This window comes from Monopterus albus, unplaced genomic scaffold (assembly GCF_001952655.1).
Source record: "Monopterus albus unplaced genomic scaffold, M_albus_1.0 scaffold250.1, whole genome shotgun sequence".
Taxonomy (NCBI): domain Eukaryota; kingdom Metazoa; phylum Chordata; class Actinopteri; order Synbranchiformes; family Synbranchidae; genus Monopterus; species Monopterus albus.
In genome coordinates, this window is record NW_018128130.1 from 1,423,322 (window position 1) to 1,438,448 (window position 15,127).

The window sequence follows — 15,127 nt, forward strand, 5'->3', positions numbered from 1 at the left end:
TGAAATTATGCTGAATTAGAATTTTCCCATTCATTTGAATGGAGCAAAACCTTCAAAATAAAGCTAAATATTTCAAAAGTATGAAGTTCAGAAACCTTCTGAATAGCAGCATGAATGTCCTTAAGGAGCAGAACATTTTGATAGCTGAAATTATGCTGAATTATACTTTTCCTATTCATTTGAATGGGGCAAGATTTTCAAAATAAAGCTAAATATTTCAAAAGTATAAAGTTTAGAAAACTTCTGAATAGCAACATGAATGTCCTTAAGGAGTGGAACATTTTGATAGCTGAAATTATGCTGAAATATAATTTTACCATCCATTTGAATTGAGCAAGATTTTCAAAATAAAGCTAACTATTTCAAAAGTATGAAGTTTAGTAAAACTTCTGAGGAGAAGCATGAATGTCCTTGAAGAGCTGAACATTTTGATAGCTGAAAGAGCTGAAAGTATGCTGAAGTAGAATTTTCCCATTCATTTGAATGGGGCAAGATTTTCAAAATAGAGCTAAATGTTTAAAAAATTTGAAGTTTAGAAAACTTCTGAAGAGAAGCATGAATGTCCTTGAAGAGCTGAACATTTTGATACCTGAAATAGCTGAAAGTATGCTTAAGTAGAATTTTCCCATTCATTTGAATGGGGCAAAACTTTCAAAATAAAGCTAAATATTTCAAAAGTTTGAAGTTTTGAAAACTTGTGAGGAGAAGCATGAATGTCATTGAAAAGCTGAACATTTTGATAGCTGAAATTATGCTGACTTAGAATTTTCCCATTCATTTGAATGGAGCAAGATTTTCAAAATAAAGCTAATAATAAAGTATTTCAAAAGTATGAAGTTTACAAAAGTTCTGAATAGAAGCATGGAAAGTTGTAAAAAAAACCCTTGACTATATGCTTTAATGTCCTGAAAAAGCTGAACATTTTGATGAATGGCTGAATGGCTTTTGTAGCTGAAAGTATACTGAACTTATTAAGGTGTGAACATTTTCCTATTGGTCCCCGCAAAGTAGGTAAAACAATTAGGGTTGTGTGTGTGTGTGGGTGTGTAGGTGTTTGTGTGTCTGTGTCTATGTGTGTATATGAGAAAGAAAGAGTAGTCCTACACACTGAAAAATACTAGTGTGGATATTGAAATGCGACATCAAATGTAAATGGTAATTATGCAAAAACTGTAAAAAAAAAAAAAATCAAAAAGTTGTTTACAGTATGAATAGCTAAAGAGTTACCGAATAGTTATTAGTTGAAATTGTGTTTTTAGCTGAAGGTATGCTGAAGATATTGAGATGTGAAAATTTTGCCCATTCATTTGAATGGGCATAGTATGGATGCTTTTCAGCATCTATACAAAAATAATAATAATAATAATAATTAAAGAACAGGAGAGCATTAGTCATATTCTCCCTCATAATAATAGTGTTATATTTTTAACGCACTAATTCACTTAAAATCAACCTTTGGTTTCAATGAGACTTAATGGGTTATGCTGTATGGAAATGACAACTGCTATTATGTAAAGTGCAGAAACAAATGAACAAAAGTTATTTTTCCTGTATGCTTTTTATTTTTTGGTGTATTTTCATCCATCCACCACAAAAACACACTTATCAGAAGCAGACATATGTCATATGTCAAATAGTAGTGTTTGCCAGTGTTTCCTGCGATTTGAACTGAACTCCCCTTCTTTAGCGCGCAGTCAGCTTTCGTTTCCATGTCAAACACAAATCACCTCGTTGGACACAGCTAGAACAGTGTGACTGTACCTGGGCTTCAGGAAGGGAAATGTCCATGATGACTGGCTGGCCGTGATTCTCTAGCCTGGAGTAGACCAGCTGGTAGCCTCTGATCTGGCCATGCTGCTTCACAGACAGGGGAGGCTTCCAAGTCACCCGGAGGGCAGTGGAGTTGAGGGCATCTGCCTCCACCTTCCTGGGAGGAGCTCCAGGCACTGCAGTGCAACACAACACACAACTACTTAGAACCTTTAAGAAAAGTTCAAGTAGATTTTTTTGGGGGGGGAATGCATGTCTACATTTACCTTTTGGTTTTGTATCCAAAAGCTTATATACTGTATACTGTACTGTATATAAATACAGATGAAGAGTTTTCAGTGGCAGGGAGTTTTGGGCAGGATTTAAAGAACCTCTATCTCCAGCATGAACAAATGTGGTGCAGCAGAAAATTGTCAGTGTTGGTTTGTCATTCTGCTCGGTGATGCACATAATCTGTATGGATACCATTCACTGAACCAGCTTGCTACTTTTCATTTCTTTGTGCCTTCTTGAAAGAAAGGCAAACAAAGGATCAAACAAGGATCAGCTTTAACCAGTCAATACCGACCAACTACAAAAATGATGAATCCTGAACCTAGATACGGGCTCAGGAAAATCCCAGTATGGTCTGCTGGTTGGTAGCTGTGTCCCATGTTTAGAAAGGACTGATAAATAAAGTGCTAATATTGTCTATTTGTTAAAAATTGTCAGGTCAGTTCAATCTACCTCAGCTACATGATTATATATTCATAGATCAAGTTTATGCATTGCAAACCTAACTCTAACCTAGTTTCAACCACTTTCAACCAACATTTTTGGCTTCCAATGATGATCTGAATATTGTTTTCAGATTGTTATGGGACTTTAAACCTTGATAAAAATCACGAGGAAACACTGGATACTTTGTTTTGGATAATCCTTTCCTGAAAATGACCACAGCTAATAAAGATATTAGATCAGCTCGTTAGACAGCATTTCCATCACCATCATCAAAACACCACATGAGGGAATATCTGTTGGAAGAACAGTGTTCATCCTCCAGTAGAGTTCACTGACTTGGAGAGTCAGTGCCAAGGTGGAGCTGTTCTGGTGGCACATGGTGGCCCAGTACCTTACCGAGACAATCTGTGTTGGATTGTCCTTTCATTTATCACCTGCTAATATTTATTGTGATTTTATTCTGCCATGTAAAGTACTTTGGTCAGCTGGATGCTGTTTTTAAAGTGCTATATAAATGAAATTGATTTGATTTGATCACCTATCTGCACATTTTGTTAGTTTAATTCCAAATCCAGAAACATCTTAATGTACAATTGATTCATTGCATGTGGAAATTTTTGCTGAACTTGGAAAAATTATCAGTAGATGCTGAAACAGTGAAAGGGTAGCAAGGAGTAGAAATGTGAGTTAAAGTGGAAGTGATGAAAGCAGTTTAAGTGTAAGCAATGAAACAAGCTGAAATTTCAGTTGAAGTGTCAACTGAAAGCTCAAAAATGACTTGTCATTTCATTCTGAGCTAATAATGTGTGGTTTTAAGATAAACTTAAATGCAAAATTTTAAACCACTGTTTTCATGGCAGTATCCTCCATTACATTCAGACACACTACAAGCCCAGTCATAGCCCAGATCTGCATCATTACATAAAGGGTGTACTACTCTACTCTATATCTTGAATTGGTACTGATGCCAGCAGGGAAAGTAATAGGCTTAGATGTTGTAACTTGGAAAGAGATCTTGCCTCCACAGCATCTTTTCCAGGTTGTTCTTGCAAAAACCTCTGTCCACAGTTGAATTACACGGTATTAAAGCCAAAAACATGTCAACAGAGTTTAAAAATGTTCCTGATCTGATGAGACAGTTGCAGACCTGGACAAGTTACAAGGTAATGTCAAGGTTGAAAGCTATTTTTGCAGATTATACACATCAAAGCTTGTCGCATGGAGCCTCAAGAGGATGCTGGGAGCAGGGCTTAGAGCTTTCACTTTTTACTTTGTACAATATCAATATGAGCTTTTGAAGAGTCCTCTACAATGCCTGATTAGCTTCAGAGGAAGGTGTAAGTGAATACAAATTTGACTTCAATATAATCAAATGAGGCTGTGCAAATATTAATGAAACTCAAGACAGACAAGGAGAGGAAAGGAAGCGTTAGAGGTTAAAATACTCTGCACTAAGTGACACAGAGAGGAAATTGTTAATCACCCGCTCTGTCACTTCCTGTTTGCACTATGCATTGTCTAATTAGAATAATTTAACCTCATATAGTTTCTGCAAGCTTCCAGAATTAGGCATCAAGCTTTGGAGGAAAAATGTCAATAAACTTTTGTGTTAACAGCAAAATGCAAAACTACAGCCTTGCGTAGTGTGGAAGAGCAAAAGAGCCATGTAACAGACAACTGCTGTAGCCACGTTAGTACAAACATAGCTGCCTCATTACAGAGATACCCCATTTACACTAAGCCTCTCCATTCATATTCGACAACCCTCTCACAGACACAAGCAACAGAGGAAGATTCTGCACAGCCACATTCAGTGACACCATTACAGTTACACACACTTAGCATCCGCCTCATTACATAAAGGAGGTGCTACTGTGTGTCTTGAACTGGTACTGAGCAGAGTGATCTGTATGGACTGAAGGGCAAAATGAGTGAGTGCTAATGATGAAGAGCATAACTTGTGAGTCACATGTGGCCTATCCATGGTAGTTGATGTAAATGCTAGTTAGCTTAGATTCAACAGTGGAAACACAACACATGTTTGATGCTTAATGCAAACTGTGAGGCCATGTCAGTTAAAAACCTGCAGGGCCATCCTGACTGACAGCATGAAGTCGGATCCTATAGGTTTGTGGGTGTTGGGGATTCTCTGCTGCCACTGTCAAGTGTTGTTGCTGCCACTAATGGTCTCCTCTGTGTCTCTGCCTGCATTCCCCTCCTTCTGCAAACCTCAGGTTAAAGAAAGCCACAGTCTGAATGACCTCAACATGCTGCTGTGATCCATTTGCTTTTACAGGACACATCTTAAAACAACACCCACTCCAAAGCTTTGAGGAAATATTAAGTATAAGTATATTTTTTCCCCTGTCTTTTTTTTTTTTTGGTCTGGTTGGATTTTTAAAAATGTACTGTATATTGAGCATGACAAAATATGGCTCAACAAGGCAGGGTGGGTGATTAGACTGCACAGACAGAGACTATGGTGAACAGCTATGTATTATATAAGTTAAGACTGGGGTGACAACATGCTGTGCAATGGAGAGGAAAATATCCTATGTGGTTCCAAGTGTCAGCATTTATGTAAATGTAGAGACTGCAGATTGTCTGTAAGGGGGAGTGGTTGGCTGAACAAAAATAAAGAGTGAAAAAGTGGGGAAATGAGTTAAAAAAAATCTTTCAGCTCTATATTTATGTACACACTTACAAAACAGGATATTTTATCTAAGTAGTGTGGGTGGGCGGAAATGGGATCCAGCTCATCAAACAACTTTGCAGTTTTTCAGGTCTGTCTCTAACTTTTCAGTTCCATCTAAATGGTCTCATCCCCCCAGATACTAATGGGGACTTGTCTATCAATAGCTCCTGGCTGTTCTTCAGTTGTGACTGACAGCCCGAGCAGAGTATGGATTTAAATTCTGGACCAAAGCGGAGAGCAGTGGAAGCAAAAGTAGAACTTGTGACCTTGGCTACAAGCCACATTACGTTTTGTTAGGTTCATGCAATAGAAAAGGGCAAGCAGTGATAAAACTCCAAGTTTGCTTTAATATGCAGATCTATTTAGTGTATATACAGTACCATTCATTTACCATTCAGGGTCAAGTTTCCTCCAAAGTTATGAATGTACCCAGAATGCACAAACCCATGAAAATGAATGACAGCAAAATCCTGAAGCCATTGAACCTGTAAGAGGCCTCTTGCACTGAATTCATCTTCGTGTTTCTGATCGCCATGACTTGAGCTTGTTGGCAACAGGAAAATGACTGAGCACTAATTTGATGCAGGCCTCAGAGGAAATGGGTCCAAATCACATCTCAGTGAGATGTGGAGGGAAACAGGTCTGCTGCAGAACAGTACTGTTACTCTGTGCCTACACTATCAACACCAATACTAGGATTGGAAAAAATGTTGCATCTCACTGACCATAAAGAGAAGACCTGGCTTTGTTTACAGGTTATTACAATTAATTAGTTACAATTAATAGTTAGCCAGCAGCCTTCTGAGCTGTGCTGTAAACTACTGTAGATGTCAGAGAGTAAAATGAGAATGTCTAGTGATGCTCAGGCACCAGGCTGACACTGATGTGAGACAGAAAGGAGGATTCATAGATCTGTGGGCAGAGCACAGAGAAAAGCTGCTACAGTCTGTGTGGAGAATGGAAAGATGCTGGAGAAACCCAGTCAGCAATGAGAGCTCAAAGTCAAATGAGGTGCAGAGAGATGGAAAGAGCTGAAAATAATGTCACATTAAAATTCAGTGGGTGTAGAAAATAAAGTATGGTGAGAGGGGCTGAGGGAAAGAATGGAGATAGAGAGAAAAAGGCAAGCAGGTGGAGAGGTTTAGTGCTTTGGAGTGAGGAAGGAAACAATGCTCCAAAAGCGATTTAGATTCGTGTTTTGTGGGGTTTAACTCATAAAACAGTAATGTCCAGGAAAAGAAATGTTTTGGTCCAAGAAAAGATAAGGTAATTATTGAGTTTTTCCCAAGTAAAACAAGAATTCAGACAGGATCTCCAGAATCAGCACCACACACAGAAATCAGATTTCCAAACCAGACAGCCTCAATCATTCCAACATATCAATAAACAGATCTGTGTTTAAGTTACAATGACAATTCAAACACAATAAGAACATGAGGTAATCAGATTAGTCCAGACATCAGTATGACTAATATGATTACGAGGAAAATGAAAGGAAGGAAGATGTCAAAGGCAGGGCTGGAGTTCATTAGTAAGCAAAGAGCTGGTCAGAACAGTGAGCTTTAACTAACTGGAGAGGTTTCACACTACTTTCCAAGTCTAACATTGTCCAGGACTCATCCTTTTATACTTTGATTTCTTCTAGTGGCTCCAGAAAACAGCCCATTACTCTTTGCTGTCACTGGTGATAATGTGTCCAATTGTGCCATCACAAAAAAAGAACCATCCTATAAGGATGTCTTGTAATGCTGTTTGTATTATAGCTGTGCACTGGGCTGTACTGCATTCTGCTTCTGAGTTGCCTTCTGCAGTGACTGTAATAAGGACTATGAGCTACAAATGGCAGGACCTCCCTCCGGACTGAATCAGAGTGGCCATTTACAGTAGCTAGAGCCTCAGACCAGTTATCTGACTGATGACAGAGAAAGAGCAGGCCATGTTGCTGCTCCAGACACCCTAGCATGGCAGCCCAGCAGGAGAGAGCCATGTCATCATGCTGGGAAAAAGACAGGCAGAGATAGGCGGGCAGCGGAATAGTGGCAGCAAGCGTCTTACAGAACAAACTCTCAAAATGTTGTGATATGAGCACAAGCTTGTGCTGGGACAAATAACAATGTTTCTCAACTGTGTGAGAATTATGACACAGCAGGTAGACAAGATAGGGCATACGTATTACAAGACCTGCCTTACACTTCTTAGAATTTTAGGTATTCATGTGCAATAGGTGACCCCCCCCCCCCCAAAAAAAAATTGGTCTAGAACCCTGGATCAGTTGCCTGCTTTTCAGTCAGAGTATGCTGCAGCAGCAGGAAAGGAGCAGAGCCAGTGTTGGAGCATTACTATTACTACTGAAGTGGCGAGGTCCAAATTGCTTTCCATGACACCATCAACCTACCATCTTCCTTGGTCCTGATGCGGGCTGCAGGGCTCTCTGGGCCAGGCCCTACATCAGTGTGAGCCCACACCCACACCAAATACTCCATCCACTTCTCCAGGTCCTCCAGCACATAGCTGGTGACATCAGCACCAATCCCTGACACTTGGTGGCGCTGCATGTCCTCCCCTGTGAGGGCTTGGTAGGCAAGGGAGTAGCACACTATCTCCCCGTGGCGGCTGTCTGTAGGTGGTGCCAGCCAACTCACCTTGATGCTGGTAGAGCTGAGGCTGAGCACGCGTACCTCCTGGGGAGGGGCTGATGGGGCTGATGGGAGGGGAGGAGGGAGGGTAATGGTCAAGCAGGGTGGATAATGGTCGACAGTGCAGCTGACCCCCTGGACTGCTGAGTGAAAGTATTCTTATATATTAGAGAAACAGACTGAACTGTCAATCACACAGTATGTCTTGACTACTTTTTTCATCTTCTGTTCATTGGGGTTGCCATTACATTTTGGGAAAAACATAATTGCTGCCCATCTTGTGTTCAGTGACATAATAATGTCTTTTTGTCCAAGATATGTGATATCCTAATACTCCACAGAAATCAGTTCAATGTGGCAAGAAACATCAGTAAAATGATGCAAGCAGGTGCTGAGCAGCTGTCCCTCACTGCACAGAAAACTCATTCACTAAGTCAAAATTGAATCAGAAAAGTTGTTTACAATACATTATCGGATTAGTTTTCTCTTCCAAAGATGTTCGATTAACCTGAAAGTTTGTTCATCCATCAATCTGATCGTTCCTTTTTAGGGGTTTGAGTGTGTTCTCAGATCTCAATAGTAAACTTGATGTTATTCATACAGAGATGTTTTTAAGACATGCTAAAATACTCTGCTATTATATATATATATTATCCCCCCCGCCCCCAAAAAACTTCAGTAAATTTCTGACAAGGGCCTGAAAGCATGTCTGGTCTTTGCCCTTCACTGTGAATTCCAATAGTCATGCATATTCAACTATGTAAATTAGCCCAGGCATCTGTAACTGCCTGCTACTGCTGCTTCCTCCAGGTAGACCAGTGAAATCATTGTGTATCAGGAAGCGATGGCAGGAGGGAGCATTGGAAAAATATGTTTGAGCCTCTTTCAGTCAGTTCACCAAAACCAGCAGTTGGCAGATGTGGTGAGTGTAGTTAGTGTCTTATTTTTGTAAAGCATTAGCTGTTAGCTTGGAACTGGTGGCTAGAATAGCCAGAGTAGTTTTTGACACATTTGCCGTCAACAGATAAAGCCTTGGCTCCCGCTCTTGGTCACTGAAATCTGCAGATATTTGCACAGTGAACCATGATTGGCTTTCAGATTTGTGGCATCATAAATTCTGTCTGCCTTGCCTTGTTTAAAACTCCGATTTCAGTGGAGCAAACAAACATCCACCTGCTTCAGCAGGGTAATGTGAAGTTGTAATAAGCCAGAACTATCCTTAAACAATATAAATGTTTCCTTGTTATAGTCATTTTAAAAAGGTAATCTGGGCAACATTATGTTTTTTGCAAACCATATTGATAATCAAATGAGTTAAATATGATTATATGTTTTAGAAAACACAATTGAAACTGCATAATTATTGTTTCAGTATGTAACAATGTCTGTCACTGACCAACAGTGGTGACCACTTGTCATGAAATGAACACGCATATGAAAAATAAAACACATTTTTAGTAAATTGATAGCTGATGTTTCATCCTCTTCCACATATGATCACAGTCCAGAGGGCAGACAACAACAAGGGTGATACTTCACACTGAAACAACAATGGCCTGACAAAGACATGTAACTAACACAGCATGAAGTTTCACCAACAGAAAAGAAAAGCAGGCACACTACAGAGGAATGCATGTGTGCACGGTGATGGTTTGGTAGCCCCAGCTAAGTGTATGGACTCAGCAAGGTTACTTTTTGAACAGTGTTGAAGGCTGACTTGCTGCAGAGGTGCCGGCGACAAGTTGCACATCTCTCTCAAGAACAGCCGTAAGTCCATCACACATACAAGAACCTTTGGATGCATCAGTGCAGGGGAGCAATAGACCAGAGAGACAGAGATGCATGTGTGGGAGATGCACCGCAGCCAATTTAAGTTGTGAATAGAAATTAGATTTCAAAACCTGGAGTAGAGGTAGGTGACGCTGACAAAAAATGCTATTAAAATTTAAAATGAAAAAGAAACAACCTACAAAAACAAGATGATAAAACAAAACATTAAAACAAAGTGGTGTCGTGTTAAAATGGGGCAGACTGCAGGGGACTGAATGAGCAGGTTAAATCTCCTGGACTACTAAGGACCACTTCTCATGATCTCACAGAAAATTGCAATTATTTATAGTAAAAGAAGCCTATTGTTCATCCCCATCCAAACTGGATTTACAAACATTACCTGTTCCGGTCACTCATTTTGAGTTTGTCCTTATGTGTGTAACGTTTCCCTCTGAACCTAGTAAAAAATTACAACTGGAATTGTCTCCTATTCGTCTGTGAACTGGATGTTCCTCCTGTATTTTAAATCCCATTTCAAGTGATGTCTTTGTATGTTGTGGATCTCTGAGTTTTTATTTCAACAGTAAGAGATGCTTGTTCTTCTATATCTTCTATGCAGATTCTCAGTCATCCAGGTCATAGTAAGCTAGAAATCAACTGGACTAGATTTCTAGGTCGAAGACGTTTCACCTCTCATCCAAGAGGCTTCATCAGTTCTGTTCAGAATCTAGTCCAGTTGATTTTTTCTAAGTTTTTTTCCAGCTTGTTCTTCTACTTTTGCATTTCTTTGCTTTGTTCTCAGGTCAGTGGGTAATTTCACATTTGTATGAAAATGGAGAAAGTCCTGTGAACCTGACAGATGAAAAGCTGGTAACACCAACATGTAGGACTGTTTGAAAACCCAACTGAAATTCAAGCAAGAAAAATTCAAGCGTTCAGGAGAGTAAGACCCTGTGAAAGCTTATCAAAATACGCTGTTGTCTGCTGTTGCTAATGTCAGCCACAGCCCCTTTTTTCAGCCTTTTTTATTTGATTTCTAAATAGATTCACTGATGATTATTCATGTTGAACAGAGATAATGGTATTCTCATTACACTGAATAGTTACACTTTTATCTGTGTTTGATCAGATTCGACTGAGTTATGAGGAGGAGGAGGATTTCTGACTAAAAATTCACCTCGTGCAGTAAATCCCCCTCTCCTTCAACTCTCCAGAAGAAACCTAGGGGGACTTTGGCTTTGTCCTAAAATGCTGTCTAGAATGAGTTAAATTACATAAATGGAGAAAAATACTTGTGTGTGTGATTAAACAATAACAGTTAATACAGCAGCCTGATCTCATCTGAAACCTGACACTACAGGATGGCGGCTGTTGGTGTGCTCTGGCTGAGCTCTGTAATTTGGAAGTGTACTTTTCTGCTATAACTACTTCTGTTTCCACTTCACATCCTGCACTTTTAAAATATTGAAATTATATTTATCCAGACCGTGGAAGTATATCACCAACCGTGGCAATATGCTATCCACCCACGTCTCTCTGGGCAGTTCCACTCGGGGCCGTGCCTTCGTCCTGTCAGCCAGCTGTGCTCTGTACTTTTAACCAGCATTTCCATTAGCTGGTCATTTCTGGGTTTTGCCTGGTAATATTCATAAAAAAACTAATAAATGAAAAACGTGATGGTGAAAAGTTGTGGTAATAATGTTTACAGGCTGCACCCTGACAGGGCTACACTGGCTAAAACTGCCTGTGTTCTGCTTGATTCAACATACCAGCAGAGCAAGGCTTCTCTCTACAGTCATATGGCGGAGGAGAGAGCGACGCCGCTGGACGCGTAAAGTTCCAAGACACATAGACCGGTTTCCATGGAGACGATCACGGCCAGTTCAACCTACTCATCCTCCTAGTCCTCAGTACAGCATTTGACGCCATCAGTCACTCTATTCTCCTATCACACCTGCAGTCAACTCTCAGTATCACGGACGCTGACAATCTTATCGCTCTGACAGAAAAGACGTCATCGGTATCATCACCTGCACTTCTTCCACAGTTGCTCTGTGTAAAGGAGGCCCTAAGCTTCAGATCTTGGCCCTCTTGGCTTTTTATCCTCTACTTATTCCCACCCAAGAGCATCATCAAAAAACATCTCCATCAAGTCCATTATCCCCTCCACTCACTCAACCCTAAGTGTCCATCTGTAAGAGTTAAAAGCATGGATGTGAGTAAACTTTCTTAAACTCAAGTGCAATAAACATTAAATAATCATAACAGCCTGCAAAATACTAAAACCACCCAACCACCCTTCTCTCTCATTTTTGACAGCTCTTCTGAGTGCACTCCCTTCCTCCCAAGTCCATAATCTAGATATGACCAAACCGTAAACACAGCCTTTTTTCAACTGAAAAATATTGCCCTGTTGTACCTACCAGTCTGCGCTGCTGAAAGTCTAATCAATGCTTTTGTTACTTGCAGACTAGACTACTGCAAAAGCATCCTCTACTGTCAACCAACCAGCTAAACTCCTCAGGTATGTTCAGAACTATGCAGCCTATACACTCATTCTGTCACAGTCCCACAGCTACAGCACCCCGGTCCATCAAGAACTACACTGGCTCCCCACCTCAGAGAATTCATTTCAAAATTCTGCTGCTCATCTTTAAAACTCATTAGAATTGCAGCTTTTTATTATGCATGTATTATGTATGTAAATCATTTTTGAGTTCCTTGATAAGCTCTATTTACATAAAATGTATTAATACTCACTACTACTAACAAACTGAAAAGGCAGATACTGGCAGATGGAGAATGGACCACAGTGGTCTGATGTCTTTAAAACCTGTTAGCAAGTTTACTGTCATGATGGATTTGGTTGCCAGAGGAGTGATAATACACTGACAGGCAAATAAACAAAATTAAAACTTTTTTTGTTTTGCAGTGTGACTGCTGGCTCAGTGAACTCACTCCTGACAGGTAAAACAAGTAGCTGAGAGAGGGCTTAGATTCCTTCTGGGAATTGTTGTAAATATTACCGTCCACATCTCACAGCATGCCAGAAAGGCAGCGCTCCAATGCTAGATATGCAGTCAAGCTCTGGATTAAAGATGTTCAATAGTATTAGTGTCAGTGGGGGAAGAGTGATTGAACAGCAGAAGTACATCACCATACTCTAGGACCATCATTTTGACCAGGCATGGCAGTCATGATAAGTCTGCAACAGTTTGTTTGCTTGGTCTTACATCATAATACGCTGTATATATATCGGCTCAGAGCCTTTATTAGACTATTTGTCAAAATGTGCAAAGTTCAGCGCCTGGTGATTTGTCACACGAAGGCAGCAGAAAGCTGAAAATATACTCCATATAAATATCAAGCAATACTATGTGTCTGTGAATTAGATGAAAAACAAAAAAAAAACAAAAAAATTCTGAATGACATTTTCATTTGTTGTTGCCTTGGTGCATGAAATCTTTAATTAAGTTGCATGTTCAGCAGAATGTCTACTTAATTAATGCTACACTGGTGATTGCATTTTGCGAGCTTGAAGCTTGAGATTTGCAATTACACAGTTCTGTGAGCTACACAGCCCTTTCGCTGCTAGTATGACTGTTACAATAGTTTGAGCACACACAAGTGGCTGGGTCAGAATAGGGGTTTTGCTCCCACACTCAGCGTTACAGTGCTGTGGATAAAGCAAATCTCTACTTACATTTGTAAAACAGATGACAAAGAACAATGACCTCAGCCTCATTTAGAAATACACCTACACTCTGGTGTCACTTTATTAGGCACACCAAGCTAAAACTAAGTCAGTTTAATCCAACAGTCCTGTAACAAGTCCTCCTTCACCAAGGTGATGGCTACCAGGCTAAATATCAGAAACATGTCAGGTTTGCTCGGGGGCACCTGCCTCTCTCACCTCCTTCTCTTTGTTTTTCGGTTCCTGATCACACCACCTTGCCCCTTGTTTCCTTAATTAACACCAGCTGCATTCACTCAGTCCTTCACCTTATTTATACCCAACTCACTTTTCACTCCCTTGCCAGTTCGTCGTTGCTTTCAGGTGGACAACCAGCGCCATTCTCCTCATCTTTGTTGTGTTATTGTTACCATCAGTTTTTGTTTTCTTTCAGTCTGTCTACCCTGCCTTTTTCCTTGACCATTTCTCCACAGACTGTTTTCCTCCAGACCACTACTCCACACCCTTCCAGCCTCCACCAGCCAGGTCGGTACACAGTCATCAGACTCCATCTACCACCCACCGGCCAGACCAGGAGTGACCCTAGAGTCCGCAGCTAAGCCTATCTCATCATTCCCATCATAGACTGTATTTTTGCTAGCTGATCAGCTTCTGGTCCTACTGTTTCCCTTGTCTTGTTTATCTACCATACCACGTCACATATATAGTACAACACCAATAAATCTGTTTGCACTGAGATCAGCCATCTAGGTCCGCTTCTTCACTCACTCACCCTCCTGTGAGTGAGTGATCCTAACAAAACACCTCTCTGTATAATGCAGTACAGCTCAACAGCAGCAGAAACTCCAGTGATCAAACCTTGCCAGGACACACTGGCTGTGTATTTATCCTATAATAATTACTGTAATATTTGTACACACTTGAAGCACCATCTAATACAAAAACAGTCTGGATATATTTCTAAAAATATAAGACACTGCAATTCAAAGCCGAATGATATGACATATATGATCTGGGATGTGTTTTTATTCAGCTAATTTGATTTCTTACCTATTGATGGCCAAATAAGTATTAGGTTAAAGTAAAAAAGGAAACATCAAAGTTCACAAAGTTTTTATTTCAGAGTACTACAGTAACAAATGGACAGGCTAGAAAACTGCTGCCACACAGACGGTGAAATGAGAAAGCAGCCCAATCGCTCACACAGCCCTGGCCCACCGTCAGTCATCTATAAATGGTGTCTGATGACGCAGGATGATGTCAGTGAAACCGTCCAGTGTGACCTACCTGACTTCCCAGTCAGTCGGTGTGGCTTCTTGTTTACTCCATGTTAATTTAAACATGAAATGGAACAAAACTATGAGGCAACAATAGATCAATGACACCAGGAAGCTGTTGTACTTACTGGACTGGGCAGTCCTGGCCTCAATAGGCTGCGTAAAGACTCCTAAACCCATCTGAGATTGTGCTGCCAGGGAAAACATGTAGAGTGTATCTGGCCTTAAACCCTCGACAGCATACAAGCCTGCTGGGCCAAAAGTGACACGATGCTGTGGAGAGGTGAAAACCATGAGACAATGAGGGCCATGGTACATACATGTGTACACAGATATAACTATTGGATTTTTATCATGTAGGGTTTCATTTCACTCTTGTAGAATTACAGTGGTGTGAAAAAGTGTTTGCCCCCTTACTGATTTCTTATCTTTTTGCATGTTTGTCACACTGTAATGTTTCAGATTGTCAAACAAATTTATATATTAGTCAAAGATAACACAAGTAAACACATCATGCAGTTTTTAAATGAAGGTTTTTATTATTAAGGGAAAACAAAATCCAAAA

The 15,127-nt window shown here is 40.2% G+C and overlaps 1 protein-coding gene across 10 annotated transcripts in view; it reads right to left on the reverse strand.

The window, feature by feature from the left end:
- The window catches only part of ptprfa (protein tyrosine phosphatase receptor type Fa), a 562,000-nt gene that overhangs the window by 202,658 nt on the left and 344,215 nt on the right, over positions 1–15,127 (reverse strand). For 9 of the 10 annotated variants that reach the window (XM_020620921.1, XM_020620919.1, XM_020620918.1 and 6 more), the window contains 2 exons: positions 14,691–14,835; positions 1,762–1,946 (listed from right to left, as the gene is read on the reverse strand). In XM_020620921.1, the coding sequence (XP_020476577.1) occupies positions 1,762–1,946; positions 14,691–14,835 (330 nt within the window). Of the gene's footprint in view, positions 1–1,761; positions 1,947–7,580; positions 7,887–14,690; positions 14,836–15,127 lie in introns of all 10 variants that reach the window. The other variant, XM_020620922.1, reaches the window with a different exon arrangement.